Below are 19,049 nucleotides of genomic sequence, written 5' to 3'. Positions count from 1 at the left end.
TTCATGGCCCCATCTGGGAACAAACACCTTTGCTTCATTGTTTTCCACACCCCAGTATTACCTGAGGCACGGCAGGATGCTGTTACACAGCTTTCACACCTCTCTCTCCCTTTTTAAAAATCAGCTGACCCTACATTTCACAAATGGGTCAGTCAAGGCCACATCAGGGCCAAAGTACTGCACCCCTCAGTTCCTCCAATGTGTCATCAGAATTTTGAGCAGTCTTAAAATCCTATGTATAAAAAGAAAAAGACTTGGATTTCTATAGCACCTTTCACAACTTCAGGAGGTCCAAAAGCACTTTACAGGAAATGAAGTACTTTTGAAGTGTCGTCACTGTTGTAATGTAGGAAATGCGGCAGCTAATTTACACACAGCAAGATCCCACGAACAGCAATGTGATAATCCAGATAATCTGGTCTTGCGATGGTGTTTGATGAATAGATATTGGCCAGGACACCAGGGATAACTCCCCCACTCTTTTTTGAAATAGTATCATGGGCTCTTTCACGTCCACCTGAGAGAGCAGATGATGCCTCGGTTTAATGTCTCATCCGAAAGATGGCATCTTCGACAGTGCAGTACTGCACTGGGAGTGTCAGCCTAGATTATGTGGTGGGGTCTCTGGAGTGGGACTATGAACCCACAACCTTCTGACTCAGAGGTGAGAGGGCTGCATACTAAGCCATGGCTGACATTGCACTATCTGGGGCTCAATGTTTCATAGGAAAAGGAACACACCATTCAGCCCCTCGAGCCTGTTCCACCATTCCATTCGATCATGGCTGATCTGTATCTTCATTAAATAAAACTGAAATGGCCGAGCCAAAGGAGGTATTTGTACTTACAGAGACATAGACCGAGTACTCTTTCAAGAGTAAGTTTTATTGGAAAGCTGGTGGCAAACACTCTATGCATAAAAAATAGCAGATATAATGCTTAAGGAGCAGAAGAGGGATGACAAAATCTCGTGCTGGTTTTCATTCAGGGTAAATGAATAGGAAAAATACACTTCAATTGCTTTGTTATGATTTAAATTGATCGCGATAAAGGACATAAATAATGTAATAAAAACGATATCATTCAGGTGAAAGAATCGGTCTTTGTGGGGCAGTATATTTAATATGTCATAATGCAACATGGCTACAGTGCAACAGCACTTACAAATTAATGTTACTAATGGGGCAAGATCTTACTCTGTACAGTTTTAAGTCCATTAAACAAGTTATCACTTGTCAGTCGGTTTAACCTGGTTTACATCTATGTACAACTTATTATACAATAACACAACTAATAATACTGGCTCAGGGAATCTGAGACAAGGTCCCTACAACAAAATAAAAAAAATACTCTCATGTAATGATGAAACCAATGTACATAAGTATTAAACTGAACACATAATTAAATGTAAAAACAAGAGCAAAGAGCATGAGACCACAAACATGTTTTGATAATGCAGTTGGTTACTGAAAAAACAAAAATCACTGCTATCTTTACAAATTTATTTTGTGATGCACAAGACCAGCTTAAGCACAGCATTGTTTTTATTTTACAAAAAAAGCTCGCAGAGGAAAACAGAAAAGAGGCTGTGGCTGCACAGACTCAAAAGCATGTGGGATGTGGCTGCATCACAATGGAAATCTCTGTTCCACGACTGTATTTACAGTGCATGTTTCAATCGCTGAACTTGAAGGATTCATCAGTGTCTGGTGCTTTGCTTGTGATCACTTGCTGTCATCGTTTGATTGCTTCTGTTCCCACACTTTTTCCTCAGCTCAGCCACATTTTTCTACACAAAATATAAAGAACTAAAATATTTTCAAGCTACCTACTTTAAGAAATGATTATCAATATGTTTCATCGAGTGTTTGTAATGTATACATGGAATGATTTATTTGAAAACTTGTGGGATTTAAGGAATGACATGTTTGTAAGATGGACCTGTTTAGAAGGACCTTCTTTCTGAAAGCTGTTGGACAGTTAAATTCTTCACTGGAAATTTTTTTTTTGTAATGTGAATATTCTACTTAACCTTGAATGCCCAGATAATTCCATGTGTCTGTGCATCAGACACTGGGATCTAATGTCAGTCCTCAAAGACACCAAAAAAAAATGAAAAGAAGGACTTGAAAAAAAGGGGGAGTCTCTTTAGTTGTGTGGTGGCTTCCAAAATTTCCCCATTCTTCATCTGCAACTCGGCTGAGCTCTGGTGTTAAATCATCATCTAAATAGGGCCAGAAGAGCTGGCAAGACATTGGTCAGATTTCTTCTGACATCACCCGAGAGAACTATTCAAACCTGGACTGTCCGTCAGTAGTAAATTGCTGCCGTTGAACTCATTCGGTGTCATTCATTCTCTGTGATAGTGAAGGACTGTTTCGGACCGGGAGCAAATCATAATGGCACGGAATGTGACTGTTCTTGGGCAGATCGTACGGGTCCTGGCCAATGGGTGCGTTGTTGCAGTACGTTCCTTGGACGATGCTTACAGTTGGTTCTAGAATACAAGAATATCGTATTTAATCGCTGTGCATATTAAACCATATCCAGGAAAGCATATATGCTACACGATAGAAAGCAACACCATACAGAAGTATAAAAACAGAAAATGCTGGCAATCTCAGCAGGTCAGGCAGCATCTGTGGAGAGTGAAATAGAGTTTAACGTTTCAGGTCGATGATCCACCATTTAGAAGTATGTGGACATAGAATTGTAGATTCATACAGCACAGAAGGAGGCAATTCAGTCCATCGTGTCTGCTGGCTCTTTGAAACAGCTATCCAATTAGTCCCACCACCCTGCTCTTTCCCAGTAGCCCTGAAAATCTTTCCTTTTTAGAGAAGAGATGTTTCCACTTGGTTGGGGGGGTAAGAGTCCAAAACTAGCGACCTTAATATAAGATAGTCACTAATAAATCCAATAGGGAATAAACCCATCTTAAGGTCAGAAGTGGGAATGTTTGCTTATGATTCCACAGTGTTCAGTTCCATTCGTAATTCCTCAGATAACGAAGTAGTCTGTACCCACATGCAGCAAGACCTGGACAACATTTAGGCATTGACTGATAAGTGTCAAGTAAACTTCATGACAAACAAGTGCCAGGCAATGACCATCTCCAACAAGAGAGAGTCTACCCACCTCCCCTTGACATTCAATGGCATTACAATTGCTGAATTACCCACCTTCAACATTCAAGGGGTCACCATTGACCAAAAACTCAACTGGACCAGCCATATAAATACTGTGGCTACAAGAGCAAGTCAGAGGCTGGGTATTTTGTGGTGAGTGTCACACCTCCTGACTCCCCAAAGCCTTTCTACCATCTACACAAGTCAGGAGTGTGATGGAATACTCTTACTGCAGCTCCAACACTCAAGAAGCTCAACATCATCCAGGACAAAGTAGCCCACCATCCATCACCTTAAACTCACTCCCTCCACCACCAGCGCACCGTGGCTACAGTGTGTACCATCTACAAGATGCACTGCAGCAACTGGCCAAGGCTTCTTCGACAGCACCTCCCAAACCCACAAACTCTGCCACCTAGAGTAGCAGTGGCATGCGAATACCACCATCTGCAAGTTCCCCTCCAAGTCACACACCATCCTGACTTGGAAATATATTGCCGTTCCTTCATCGTTGTTGGGTGAAAATCCTGGAACTCCCTCCCTAACAGCACTGTGGGAGTACCTTCACCATATCGACTGCAGTGGCTCAAGAAGGTGGCTAACCTCCACCTTCTCAGGGACAATTAGGGATGGGCAATAAATGCCAGCCTTGCCAGAGACACCCACATCCCATGAATTAAAAATCCACTCTCAGTACGTGTCTGTCTACCCTTTTCAACCGTGGTGCTGTTCTGCACTCTGGGCCTTGACACTTTACCCAATAATAAAAAGTGCACATACTGTAAGAATGTAAATATCTTTTTACATTGTTTTAATTCAGGACGAAAACAGAACAGCGAATGTAGATAGCATTGGTTTAAACAATATGCTTGCAAATCTCACAACGACAACTATTATAACATTGGAGAAGGATAAGATTTTAGACAATGAAACGGGATGTTGACCAGGATATGCCCGTTATGGTTGTGTGATCATCAATCTCTTTGATGATTTAAGGGTCATAAAATAACCAACACAATTAAACTCAGGAAGAATTTAGACAATTTAAGCTTTTTTAAAAAATGATATAAAGAGGGATACAAAGCTTCACTCGTTAGGAATTTTAGCTACATTCAAGGAGAGGTGCTGTGAATAGCCTGGATTTGTACATGAGTATCGCGATGTAGGGCTGTGTGTACTGATCTTAAGATGAATGTTTATTTTGAAGCAATGATAAATGTAGTTAAATGTCAGACATATTAAGGTCTCTATCTTCAACGAAGCTGTTATTAAAAGGATGAGGATTATCCCAACACGTACCAACTTCATAGACATTTTTATTTGCTGAGGTGGAGTTGCCAATCTCAGCATATGGTGAATCCCTGCGAGCTGGGGACTTCATCTCAACATAACCACACTCAGAGTTTTTAGATGTAAAAACCGGAGGGTCCTTGATAGTGGCGTATGGGTTCTCCGCGCTGTTGAGTGAGCAGGTGCTGGCACTACACCCTGAACTCTTCACCAGATCTGTGAAATTAAAAATAAATTATTCATCAAAATCAAAAAGCGGGTTGAATTTAAGAATACATCCGATGGTTATAATTTAATTTGGACAGCAGGGTACATCAGCGGCACAAGGAAAGCACATTAATTATTTGACTGCTGGCAGCTGCACAGAATTCTTGTGTTCTTTAGACTATACAGTTTCTTGGGACTGCAGCTCATTCACTCTACGGTGTTGAAGCCTCCCCGATAATATTACAGTAATAATTCCACTCAAACATTAGCTTTATTGCTGCAATAGTTGCATTTTTTTCGAAAATAAAAATAGTTTTAAATATAAAATTTTAAATGCTCTCCCCACCGTCACATTTCCTCCATGCCCTTTATTCACCTTCTCTCTTTTCAATTTTTGATATTTTTACACAATTTCTCAATATTTGAGATTTTAATTTTTCTGCAACTTTTTTTCTTATTCTTTTAATCTTACATAGAATGATACAGCACAGAAGGAGTCCATTTGGCCCATCCTGCCTCTTTGAAAGAGCTCTCCAATTATTCCCACTCATCCTGCTCTTTCCCCTGAGCCCTGCAAATATTTCCTTTTCAAGTACAGGGTATATATCCAATTCCCTTTGGAAGGTTACTATTGAACTTAACTTAGCATTTTGCCCTGTATCTCCAGGGTTGCAGCCCTCAATTCTGGACCTGGGATCGAGTTTATGAAAAAATGGTCTCTGATTGACTGGATATCAGTTGCCAAGTCCATTTTTCAGCCAAATAAGAGTCTGGACAATGTTACTTAATCTGGTTGCATCATTCAACTGGCCAGATCCAGAATTTGGGGATGAATGTCCCTGACGATCTCTCATTCCACCACCGTAACTTCAAATCACCATAACATACATGTATTAGCAGGGTTTCTGCCAAACTTTCATTCCCCCCACCATCGGTGCACCGTGGCTGCAGTGTGTACCATCTACAAGATGCACTGCAGCAACTCACCAAGGCTTCCTCGGCAGCACCTCCCAAAACCACGACCTCTACCACCGAGAAGGCCAAGGGCAGCAGGTGCATGGGAACACCACCACCTCCACGTTCCTCTCCAAGTCACATACCATCCTGATTTGAATGTATATCTCCCATTCCTTCATTGTCGGTGGGTCAAAATCTTTTAACCACCTCCGTAACAGCACTGTGGGAGTACCTTCACCACACGGACTGCAGCAGTTCAAGAATGCGGCTCACCACCACCTTCTCAAGGGCAACTAGTGATGGGCAATGAATGCTGGCCTTGCCAGCAACACCCACAACCCGAGAATGAATTGAACAATAATTCGCCCCCCGCCCCCAATGAATTTCTACTACTGTGCGGTTAGACACTCTGGCTATTTGAGAAGTTTTCTCATCTATTGCCCAGCGGAGTTTCTCATAGTTGGAATTCAAAAGGGTAAAAGCTTTGAGAGCAGAGAAACCATTTTAAACAGTACCTTTAAGAGATTTTCCAACATATCCTCTGTCAATGCCAAAAGCACCTGTAAGTAAATGAAAAAAAACACGTTAACTTTCTGACTAATTATTTAGTAACTGAGGCAGGACATGGATCACCTGAAGCACTGCGTTCAATTCTGGGCACTGCATCTCGGCAAGAATATATTGGCTTTGGAGGGGGTGCAGCACAGATTCACCAGAATGATACCAGGGCTAGAAGGGTTAAAGTATGAGGACAGGTTGCACAGACTAGGCTTGTACTCCCTTGAGTAAAGACATTAAGGAGTGATCTCATTGAAGTGTTTAAGATCATTTAAGGATTTGACAGGGTAGATAGAGAGAAACTATTTCCTCTGGTGGTGGGAGTCCAGAACAAGGGGGCAGTGCCTTAAAATTACAGCTAAGCCATTCAGGGGTAATGTCAGGAAGTACTTCTTTGCACAAAGGGTGGTGGAAATCTGGACCTCTCTCCCCCAAAAAGCTGTTGAGGCTGGGTGTCAATGGAAAATTTCAAAACTGAGATTGATATATTTTTGTTAGGCAAAAGGGATTAAGGGTTACGGAACCAAGGCGGGTAGATGGAGTTAAGATACAGATCTGCCATGCTCTAATTGAATGGCAGAACAGGCAGCGGCTGAATGACCTCTTCCCTGTTCCGACATGACAGTTTGATATCAGATGATGCATATACAAGGGAGATCTGATTGTATGTAAATAAACATTTACAGTGATTACAGATAGGTAGCTGAATGAAAATGTAACAGTTCTCAGTGTTCTTAAAAATCAGACATTTTTCGATAATTGGAGTGTTAAGGATGGTTTTCTTGACCATTATGTCGAGGAACCAACTAGAGGGCTGGCCATCCTAGACTGGGTGATGTGTAATGAGAAAGGACTAATTAGCAATCTTGTTGTGCGAGGCCCCTTGGGGAAGAATGACCATAATATGGTAGAATTCTTTATTAAGATGGAGAATAACACAGTTAATTCAGAGACTAGGGTCCTGAACTTAAGGAAAGGTAACTTCGATGGTATGAGACGTGAATTGGCTAGAATAGACTGGCGAATGATACTTAAAGGGTTGACGGTGGATAGGCAATGGCAAACATTTAAAGATCACATGAATGAATTTCAACAATTGTACATTCCTGTCTGGAGTAAAAATAAAATGGAGAAGGTGGCTCAACTGTGGCCAACAAGGGAAATTAGGGATAGTGTTAAATCCAAGGAAGAGGCATATAAATTGGCCAGAAAAAGCAGCAAACCTGACGACTGGGAGAAATTTGGAATTCAGCAGAGGAGGATAAAGGGTTTAATTAGGAGGGGGAAAATAGAGTATGAGAGGAAGCTTGCTGGGAACATAAAAACTGACTGCAAAAGCTTCTATAGATATGTGAAGAGAAAAAGATTAGTGAAGACAAACGTGGGTCCCTTGCAGTCAGAAGCAGGTGTGTTTATAATGGGGAACAAAGAAATGGCAGACCAATTGAACAAATACTTTGATCCTGTCTTCACTAAGGAAGAACAAATAACCTTCCGGAAATACTAGGGGACCGAGGGTCTAGCGAGAACGAGGAACTGAAGGAAATCCTTATTAGTCAGGAAATTGTGTTAGGGAAATTGATGGGATTAAAGGCCGATAAATCCCTGGGGCCTGATAGTCTGCATCCCAGAGTACTTAAGGAAGTGGCTCTAGAAATAGTGGATGCATTGGTGATCATTTTCCAACAGTCTATCGACTCTGGATCAGTTCCTTTGGACTGGAGGGTAGCTAATGTAACACCAGTTTTCTTAAAAAAGGAGGGAGAGAGAAAGCAGTGAATTATAGACCCGTTAGCCTGACATCGGTAGTGGGGAAAATGTTGGAATCAATTATTAAAGATGAAATAGCAGCGCATTTGGAAAGCAGTGACAGGATCAGTCCAAGTCAGCATGGATTTATGAAAGGGAAATCATGCTTGACAAATCTTCTAGAATTTTTTGAGGATGTAACTAGTAGAGTGGACAAGGGAGAACCAATGGATGTGGTGTATTTGGACTTTCAAAAGGCTTTTGACAAGGTCCCACACCAGAGATTAGTGTGCAAAATTAAAGCACATGGTATTGGGGGTAATGTATTGGCATGGATAGAGAGCTGAGAACTGGTTGGCAGACAGGAAGCAGAGAGTCGGGATAAACGGGTCCTTTTCAGAATGGCAGGCAGTGGCCAGTGGGGTGTTGCAGGGCTCAGTGCTGGGACCCCAGCTATTTACAATATACATCAATGATTTAGATGAAGGAATTGAGTGTAATATCTCCAAGTTTGCAGATGACACTAAACTGGGTGGCAGTGTGAGCTGTGAGGAGGATGCTAAGAGGCTGCAGGGTGACTTGGACAGGGTAGATGAATGGGCAAATGCGTGGCAGATGCAGTAAAATGTGGATATATGTGAGGTTATCTACTTTGGTGGCAAAAACATGAAGGCAGAATATTATCTAAATGGTGGCAGATTAGGAAAAGGGGAGGTGCAACGAGACCTGGGTGTCATGGTACATCAGTCATTGAAGGTTTGCATGCAGATGCAGCAGGCGGTGAAGAAGGCAAATGGCATGTTGGCCTTCTTAGCTAGGGGATTTGAGTATAGGAGCAGGGAGGTAGTACTGCAGTTGTACAGGGCCTTGGTGAGGCCTCACCTGGAATATTGTGTTTAGTTTTGGTCGCCTAATCTGAGGAAGGACATTCTTGCTATTGAGGGAGTGCAGCGAAGGCTCACCAGACTGATTCCTGGGATGGCAGTATTGACATGAGGAGAGACTGGATTGACTGGGCCTGTATTCACTGGAGTTTAGAAGAATGAGAGGGGATCTCATAGAAACATATAAAATTCTGATGGGACTGGACAGGTTAGATGCAGGAAGAATGTTCCCGATGTTGGGGAAGTCCAGAACCAGGGGTCACAGTCTAAGGATAAGGGGTAAGCCATTTAGGACCAAGATGAGGAGAAACTTCTTCATTCAGAGAGTTGTTAACCTGTGGAATTCTCTACCGCAGAGAGTTGTTGATGCCAGTTTGTTAGATATATTCAAGAGGGAGTTCGATACGGCCCTTATGGCTAAAGGGATCAAGGGGTATGGAGAGAAAGCAGGAAAGGGGTACCGAGGAGAATTATCAGCCATGATCTTATTGAATGGTGGTGCAGGCTCAAAGGGCCGAATGGCCTACTCCTGTACATATTTTCTATGTTTCTATGTTTCTATAAATCAAACAGCCCTCAAACCGCTGAGAGCAAAATTGAAGAAATAGTTGTCCATTTTTTTTCAGATTGCCAGTGCTGAGTTATCTGTCATATTCCAGAATGTTCCAAAAGGAACTGAAACCGAACAGCACTGGTTTGAACACCTTCACAACACGGACTGCAGTGGTTTAAGGAGGTGGTGGTGCAATTAGGGATGGCTGATAAATGCTGGCCTTACCAGCCACACCCACATCCCAAGAATAAATTAAAAGAAATCATCCCTTCAACCGAAATCAAGGAGATGTTGTGGGAGGGGTATTTTAACCTGGGTAAGCTAGTGAGAGTGGGTGCAGGTTAATTTGGGAAAAATTTCGAGCGTGTTGGGAAGTTGGCTCCAACCTGCCGTCTCCTGGGTTTTACAGAGGCAGGACAAGGGGTAGGCAGCCAACCTGCTCCCAGGAGGTGGGTTGGCATTTTAAATATGATAATGAGGCTGGAAGCCTCTGGTTGAAACTGCTCTGCAGATTTTACAATGGCCGATCTGGATTCTCAGGCCTCGGGAAACTCTGCAGCTGAAGAGAGGTGAGCACAGCTTCGGGGAGAAGGCAAGTGCCTTCACAAAACTGCTTGTGGGCCAAGAGGAGCAAGAGTACTTCTCCCAACCCCCCAAGCTCCCCCCCCATCAGACTCTCCCCCCCCCCATACAAAGAGCCCTGGGGTTAGTGATCAGAACCCCCCGCCCCCTTCTTGGTCAAGAATCAGACCTTGCCACCGTAGTTGTGGATCGAACCTACTCGTGGAGCCTACGGCCTACTCCCCACCCGACTAGAAGTCAGGCCTGTCAATCAGGCTGACATCCAGGCGGGGAACCTGTCAGGGCCAAAAGACGAAAAGCAGGGAGTTAAAACTCCACAGCATGTGGGGAAGACCGGACTTCCGGGTTTCCCATCCGAAACTCCGCCCTCCCGCCTACATAACCCGCTCCTGTTAATATCCAGGTCGCACTTTTCCAATTGAATGAGAGAATCCTTGCAGACACTGTTATCATTTACAAAGAATGATGTAGAAATCGGAATACCTAAATCATTAGGGTAGCCCCCTTGTTTCCAATCTGCAGGTAGCGTTGCCGTGTAGTCCATAACTGGGCCTTGCTTTGCTTGACTCTTGAGATTTTTGATGTTTACAAATAGTTGATTGTTCTTTGTCTGTTGATTTGAAAACAAGCAATTAAGTTAGATCACCAGAAGTGTTTATTTCGATCTTGATACAGTTATAGAGATACATTTTCAATATAGAGACACACTTTCAATAGCCATCCAGAATCACATCTATTTGTCATTTTGGATGAGTTTGTGTCTTTACATTGAGTGGATTATTTGGTGGAGGATGGAGGGTCCCTTGTGTCCAGGCTGGATTTACCATCGCAATCTGTGGCCTACCATGCATGCATTCATTGACGGTGCTGGGAGCTCATTGCCAGTCATTAAAAGAAAGAAATGGAGAACTTGCATTTATATAAAGCCTCTCATGACCTCAGGATGTCCCAAAGCACTTTATAGCCAATGAAGTACTTTTGAAGTAGGGCCACTGTTTTAATATAGGAAATTGGGCAACCAATTTGTACACAGCAAGCTCCCACAAACAGCAATGTGATAATTGTTGTGTATGGATTCAGAGTCAGACTGAACACTGTGAGCTCAAAGTAAAGTGTGACCTTAGTCTTTTATTGCAGGTCTCCAGAGTGCCTCTCCAACCTGTGAAGCCTCCTTAAATACCTGTGCTCCCAAGGGATTATGGGATCCCTTGGGACTCCAGGGGATGAGCCCTCTGGTGGCTGTACAGAGTAAATACAAGTATACATATATAATAACACTCCCCAAAGTCAATAGTGTAACTATTTACAATGTGAGGGGCCCTTCTTGCCATGGTTGATCGTCTTGGTGTAAAAGCTGGTGTTGTTGAATCATTTGTTGGGCCCTCGCTAGGCTGCTGTGCAGCTGGCCTTGCTGGGCTGCCTGGTGTGTATGCTGGGGAATCAAAAAGGTAGGGTCCAAGGTGGGTTGTTCAGGATAATCCATGAATCTGAGTTTGATTTGGTCCAAGTGTTTCCGGGGAATGAGTCCATTTGAAAGTTTGACCCGAAACACCCTGCTCCCCTCTTTGGCCATGACAGTGCCAGGAAGCCACTTGGGACCTTGTCCATAATCTAATACAAATACAGGATCATTGATTTCAATCTCGCGTGACACATTTGCGTTATCATGGTATGCACTTTGTTGAAGCCGCCTGCTCTCTACCTGTTCATGTAGATCAGGGTGAACTAACGAGAGCCTTGTCTTAAGTGCTCTTTTCATGAGCAGTTCAGCAGGTGGGATCCCAGTGAGTGAGTGGGGTCTCGTGCGGTAGCTAAGCAGGACTCGGGATAGGCGAGTCTACAGTGAGCCTTCAGTTACCCTCTTGCTTGATGGTTTGTACTGCTCTCTCTGCCTGACCATTGGACGCTGGTTTAAACGGGGCAGATGTGACATGTTTGATCCCGTTATGGGTCATGAATTTTTTGAACTCAGAACTGGTAAAACATGGCCCGTTGTCGTTCACCAGGACATCGGGTAGGCCGTGTGTGGCAAACATGGCCCGCAGGCTTTTAGTAGTAGCAGCGGACGTTTCAGCCGACAATATCTCACATTCAATCCACTTGGAGTACGTGTCTACAACCACAAGGAACATTTTATCCAAGAACGGGCCTGCATAGTCAACGTATACCCTAAACCAAGGTTTGGAGGGCCAAGACCATAAACTTAGTGGCGCCTCCCTGGGTACATTGCTTAACTGTGAGCATGTATTGCATCTGTGAACGCAGGACTCTAAGTCCGCATCGATACCGGGCCACCACACGTGGGATCTGCCTATCGCTTTCATCATTACGATGCCTGGGTGGGTATGTGGAGGTCATTGATGAAGGTATCTCTGTCCTTCTTGGGGACCACTACTCGATTGACCCACAGAAGGCAGTCTGCCTGTATAGACATTTCATCTTTGTGCCACTGGAATGGCTTTATCTCTTCCTGTATTTCCACTGGGGCACTGGACCAGCTCCCGTGAAGCACACAGCTTTTGACTAGAGATAATAAGGGGTCCCGGCTTGTCCAGGTTTTGATCTGTCGGGCAGTGACGGGTGATTGCTCACTCTCAAATGCTTCCATAACCATGGCTAGATCTGCGGGCTGCGCCATTTCCACCCCCGTGGTGGGCAATGGCAGCCTACTGAGAGCTTGCTGTGCCTGGCCTGTGGCGGATGGCGTAGTTGTATGCGGACAACGTGAGCGGCCATCTCCGGATGTGGGCTGATGCATTGGTATTTATTCCTTTACTCTCGGAGAACAGGGATATAAGTGGCTTATGATCAGTTTCCAATTCGAATTTTAGCCCAAACAGGTATTGATGCATTTTCTTTACCCCATATACACACACTAACGCTTCTTTCTGAATCATGCTGTCGGCTCTCTGAGCATTAGACAGACTCCTGGACGCATAAGCAACCAATTGCAGTTTCCCAAAATCATTAGCTTGTTGCAATACACACCCGACGCCATATGATGACGCATCACATGCGAGTACTAAACGCTTACATGGATCATACAACACAAGCAATTTGTTTGAGCATGACAATTTTCTTGCTTTTACAAAGGTATTTTCTTGGCTTTTGTCCCAAACCCATTGGTCCTCTTTTCATAGTAAGACGTGCAGTGGTTCTACCAGTGTGCTGAGACCCGGTAAGAAGTTACCAAAGTAGTTCAGGAGTCCCAGAAACGACCGCAGCTCCGTCACGTTCTGTGGCCTCGGTGCGTTCTCGATTGCCTCCGTTTTCACGTTAGTGGGCCTGATGCCGTCCGCCGCAATCCTCCTTCCCAGTAACTCCACTTCAGACGCCAGGAAAACGCACTTCGAGCGTTTTAACCTGAGCCCCACGCGGTTGACTAAGAACCTCCTCCAGGTTCTGCAGATGCTCGACTGTGTTCCGTCCTGTGACCAAGATGTCGTCCTGGAAGACCACAGTGTGCGGGACCAACTTCAGTAAGCTTTCCATGTTTCTCTGGAATATCACCGCCACCGATCAGATTCCAAACAGGCATCTGGTATAAACAAAAAGACCTCAGTGCGTGTTGATGCAGGTGAGGTCTTTCGATGATCCTCCAGTTCCTGCATCATGTACGCTGAAGTCAGATCCAGCTTCGTGAACGTCTTTCCTCCCGCCAATGTTGCAAAGAGGTCATCGGCCTTTGGTAGTGGGTATTAGTCCTGCAGGGAGAAACGATTGATAGTTACTTTGTAATCGTCAGATTCTGATGGTGCCATCTCCCTTAAGGACTGGGACGATAGGACTGGCCCACTCGATCGGGGAAATGATGCCCACTCTTTGCAGCCGGTCTAGCTCGATCTCTATCCTTTCTCTCATCATGTACGGTACTGCTCTCGCCTTGTGATGGATGGGTCGCGCCCCGGAATTAGGTGAATCTACACTTTTGCTCCTTGGAATTTTCCGATGCCTGGTTCAAACAGCGAAGGAAATTTGTTTAAGACCTGGGCACACGAAGTGTCATCAGCGGGTGATAGCGCTCAGACGTCGTCCCAGTTCCAGCGTAGCTTTCCCAGCCAGCTCCTGCCGAGCAGCGTGGGACCATCGCACCATTCCACCCAGAGTGGTAGCTTGTGCACCACTCATCATAGGAGACCTTTACAGTAGCACTGCCGATTACAGGAATCAGTTCTTCGTGTAAGTTCTTAGTTTCATGCGAACTGGAATTAAGATTGGCCTTGAGGCCTTGTTGCACCACAATCTTTCGAAAGTCTTTTTGCCCATGATGGACTGGCTCGTGCCCGTGTCCAGCTCCATTGACACCGGGAGTCCATTTAATTCAACATTCAGCATTATCGGGGGATACCCCATGTATCTCTGCCTCCTCGATCTGAGGCTCTGGTTCATCGTGATCCTCTGTGGATCTGTCCTCCTCTGAAACAGGATGGTTTGCTGGTTTAACAGGCTTTGCAGCTCGCCTGCACACTCGTTGGAGGTGTCCCATTGTTCCACAGCCCTTGCAAATTTACTTTTTGAATCAACATGAATGGAAACGATGATCACCCCCGCAGCGCCAACAAAATGTTAATGGCCTTGCATTCATCACCCTTGATGGTGGACTCAGACATCAGCGGACGTGTAGCTGCAGGTATGTGTGACCTGCCCAGTACGTTACGATTCGAAAACAACATCACTTTGTTCACAGTACTTGTAGCAGCACTTGTGTGCTGAGAGATTTGCTTCGTATTGTCACTGGTGGCAATGAACGCCTGGCTATCGCTATGGCCTTACTCAAGGTTGGGGTCTCTACAGTCAAAAGTTTGCAAAGTATGGTTTTGTGGCTAATGCCAAGTACGAAAAAGTCTCTGAGCATGTGCTCCAAATGTCCTTCAAATTTGCAATGTCCTGCAATGCATCTTAGCTCGGCGACATAACTTGCCACTTCCTGACCTTCCGACATTTTGTTGGTGTAGAACCGGCACCTCGCCATCAGAACGCTTTCCTTCGGGTTCAAATGTTCTCGGCTCAGTGTGCACAAATCATCGTATGATTTCTCCGTGGGTTTCGCTGGAGTGAGCAGATTCTTCATGAGGCCATACGTTGGTGCCCCACAGATGGTGAGGAGGATCGGCCTTCGTTTGGCAGCGTTCTCTTCCCCATCTAGCTTGTTGGCCACAAAGTATTGGTCGAGTCGCTCCACAAAAGTTTCCCAATCATCTCCCGCTGAGAATTTCTCCAGGATGCCCACTGTTCTTTGCATCTTTGGGTTCACTATCTGTATCTCGTTGCCAGTTGTTGTGTATGGAGAAAGAGTCAGACTGAACAGTAAAGTAAAGTGTGATTTTGGTCTTTTATTGCAGGTCTCCAGAGTGCCTCTCCAACCTGTGAAGCCTCCTTAAATACCTGTGCTCCCAAGGGATTATGGGATCCCTTGGGACTCCAGGGGATTATGGGATCTCTTGGGACTCCAGGGGATGAGCCCTCTGGTGGCTGTACAAAGTAAATACAAGTATGCATATATAACAATAATGACCAGATAATCTGTTTTAGTAATGTTGATTGCAGGAGAAATATTGGCCCAGGACACTGTGGAGAACTCACCTGCTCTTCTTTGAAATAGTGCCATGGGTTCCTTTACATCTAACTCAGAGGATGGACATTTAACGTCTCATCCATAATATAGTCATTCTGACAGTGCAGCACTCCCTCACTACCACACTGGCAGTGTTGGCCTACATTTTTGTGCTCAAACCTCTGGAATGGAACTTGAACCCACACAGAGGTGAGAGTGCTACCCACTGAGTTACGGCTGACACCAAAATAATGCACTGGTGTCCCCAAATCCAGTGACTTGTGCTTCTATTACACTGAGGTTAGATTAAAATGCAGTAAGTGAGCTGAATCTATTGCAGTGAGTGAGGTTTACCAGTCTGCAAGAATAAAAGTGTTTGGTAATGATAAAATTGATTCTGTATATATATATATATATATATATAAATAAATGTATAAGTGTAGATTATACGAAAAGACAAATTTGAAGAGACAAAATGGATACCTTCCCCAAGTTCGTGTCCTCTGGCTGGGCAGAGCTCAAATTACAAAGGAAGCATGGCTTTGAAACTCACCAAATTAGAAAAGATGTTAATTGGAAAGCCATTAACCTAATCAAGGAATGGCACCGACCCTCCAGACAGACACATATCTGAGGAGAAGCCAATCAGGAACTGCCCTGGAACCTAGGCCCAATCTTGAGGCTTTGTGAGAAACTACGGCCTTAAGAGGTATAAAAACTCAAGCCAAAGATTGCTGGGTCTCTTCTTCCTCTCTCTTCTCCTTAGCACACGGCAAAGCAAAAATCTCCCTCCACAGCAGAAGCAAGGATGAACGCCATGTGCTTGTGCTTTGCCAGAGGGAAGTAACGTATACCTTTTTATTGTAACAGCATTGTGTCTGTTGTAGCTAAGTAGATCTGTAGGATAGCTGCGGACTGCTGTTTCTCTGATAGATGTCCATGTGTGTGTGTGTGTGTTTAATAAACTATTTCAAATTGTTTTAAAAGAATCGGTCTTGCTGTCAATTTAATGCCAGAGATTTAGAAATCTTACATATTGCAGTCAGTGAGGTGTACCTGTTGCAGTGAGTGAGGTGTACCTATTGCAGTCAGTGAGCTGTACCTATTGCAGTCAGTGAGGTGTACCTATTGCAGTATGCGAGCTGTACCTATTGCAGTATGCGAGGTGTACCTATTGCAGTATGCGAGGTGTACCTATTGCAGTGTGCGAGCTGTATCTATTGCAGTATGCGAGCTGTACCTATTGCAGTGTGCGAGCTGTACCTATTGCAGTATGCGAGGTGTACCTATTGCAGTATGCGAGCTGTATCTATTGCAGTATGCGAGCTGTACCTATTGCAGTATGCGAGCTGTATCTATTGCAGTATGCGAGGTGTACCTATTGCAGTATGCGAGGTGTACCTACTGCAGTATGCGAGGTGTACCTACTGCAGTACGCGAGGTGTACCTATTGCAGTATGCGAGGTGTACCTATTGCAGTATGCGAGGTGTACCTATTGCAGTATGCGAGGTGTACCTATTGCAGTATGCGAGGTGTACCTACTGCAGTATGCGAGGTGTACCTACTGCAGTACGCGAGGTGTACCTATTGCAGTATGCGAGGTGTACCTATTGCAGTATGCGAGGTGTACCTATTGCAGTATGCGAGGTGTACCTATTGCAGTATGCGAGGTGTACCTACTGCAGTAAGTATATGGCATCAGCTGAGACGGGTGGAAGTACTTTACTGAAGAACCTTCCAAGACTCAATCACTAGAGTTACAATCAATGTTTCAAACCTTTTGTTGTTTCCTTGCCTTGACTGATCTGAACATCTTCCTTGTCCATCCCGGTGATAATGGGGGTGACTGCGGATCAGGCACTCCCGGGAAGGAACAATAACGAAAGACAGTGCTAGTCAGAAAATTGTGGGTCTGCAGGTCTTGATTTTCTAGCCGTTTAAGTACGAGCAATGACCGACAGATAAAGACGCTCTCGTACACCCAGGCTGTCCCACACAATCACGATGCCTCATGTATTACAATATATACACTCCCCACCCTACCCTAAACCACGTGATCTCCTGGGAGTGGCGAAAAAACAGATTAAAAACCCTCTTCGACCCTCCCTCCCCTGCACCCTCTAGGTGATCGAAACTAGGCTAGGAGAAATTTCAATGAGATGAGTCCAACAAATCGAAGAAAGTCAGAGGCTGCGGGTTCGTGACTTCCCAACAAGAGCTTCCTGTGACTGCCGCTCATTACCAAAGCTCCCCATCAGAGAATCAGCCCCACCATCACTGAAAACCTTCAAGTTGTGATGTAAACTTTTTCTATGCCAGCTATAACCATCATTAGCTCCTCAACATTTCTTAAATTGCTTAGCTGTGACATTGCTCATAGCAAGTCAGATAACACACACTTGTCTTATAATAGCAGGAGCATTATCCCATGTTATCCAATTGAGGGAGGCCTGTCATGTATGTAACCACAATGTAACACCACTGCATTACTGTATACACTCAACCTAGATGCACACCTTGACCACAAGGGGTGAACTTGTGGGAGACACTCCTCACCTGATCACACAGGTATAAAAAGGAAGGTCCCACACAGGGTCATCACTTGGAGTCCTGTGATTAAAGAGTTAAGGTCACAAAGTGACCTTGTTCCCAGAATGTGCCTCATGTGGTTTCATGCTGTAGAGTAAGGACTTTACAAGGCCAACACTAGGCGCCATAAATACAAGATGATCACTAATAAATCCAATGGAAACTTCTTTACCCAGAGAGTAGTGAGAATGTGGAAATCGCTACCACAGGGAGAGGTTGAGGTGAATAGTGTAGATGCATTTAAGGGGAAGCTAGATAAGCACATGAGGGAGAAAGGAATAGAAGGATATGTTGATAGGGTGAGGTCAAATAGGGTGGGAGGCTCGTATGGAGCATAAACACCAGCATGGACCAGTTAGGCCGAATGGCCTGTTTCTGTGCTGTAAATCATAGAATCATAGAATGATGCAGCACAGGAGGCCATTCGGCCCATCGTGACTGTGCTGGCTTTTTGGTAGAGCAATCCAATCGATCCCACTCCTCTGCTCTGTCCTCATAAATACTACGTAATTCTATGTAACAGGCAACATACTATGTAACATTGTTCTGCTACTAAAGTTAACCACTGTTTAAACGGGCCTGTTCCTTTGAGGCCATGAAACTTTAATTGCTATAATTTCTGAGGCCAATTGGTGCTGGCAGATTGACAATTGTTAATAATTGTTAGTTACCGTCACCCAGTTGTAATTCAGACCACGACTGTTATAATTTAGTTTACAGGGAATATGTTTTACCTTTCCAGATGTGCTCCGTTGACAGTTGTTGATGTGAGGCGGACTCCCACATTGGGCTAAGGTGTGGTAACTTGGGTTGGAGAAATAATGACTGTTTCCATTCCCAGTATTACCTTGTGGCATATTCTCTACAAAAAAAAAGTCAATTAGAGTGAGAAAATACCCTTACATTTGCCGTTTTGCTCATAACCTTTTCTCCGAGTCGGCAACAAGCATGAATTAGATCATTTTGATGTGCTACAATACTGAGACAATAAAACAAC

The 19,049-nt window shown here is 44.4% G+C and overlaps 1 protein-coding gene across 3 annotated transcripts in view; it reads right to left on the bottom strand.

Moving 5' to 3' along the window:
- Positions 1-1,102: 1,102 nt before the first annotated feature.
- Positions 1,103-19,049, bottom strand: part of megf10 (multiple EGF-like-domains 10) — a 293,005-nt gene continuing 275,058 nt past the window's right edge. For all 3 annotated transcript variants that reach the window (XM_070887065.1, XM_070887086.1, XM_070887076.1), the window contains 5 exons: positions 18,787-18,914; positions 10,392-10,518; positions 6,098-6,142; positions 4,428-4,634; positions 1,103-2,497 (listed from right to left, as the gene is read on the bottom strand). In XM_070887065.1, the coding sequence (XP_070743166.1) occupies positions 2,337-2,497; positions 4,428-4,634; positions 6,098-6,142; positions 10,392-10,518; positions 18,787-18,914 (668 nt within the window). In that variant the 3' untranslated portion in view covers positions 1,103-2,336. The remainder of the gene's footprint in view (positions 2,498-4,427; positions 4,635-6,097; positions 6,143-10,391; positions 10,519-18,786; positions 18,915-19,049) is intronic.

Source organism: Pristiophorus japonicus, chromosome 1 (genome assembly GCF_044704955.1).
Source record: "Pristiophorus japonicus isolate sPriJap1 chromosome 1, sPriJap1.hap1, whole genome shotgun sequence".
Taxonomy (NCBI): domain Eukaryota; kingdom Metazoa; phylum Chordata; class Chondrichthyes; family Pristiophoridae; genus Pristiophorus; species Pristiophorus japonicus.
This window is presented reverse-complemented; position numbering and strand designations above follow the sequence as displayed.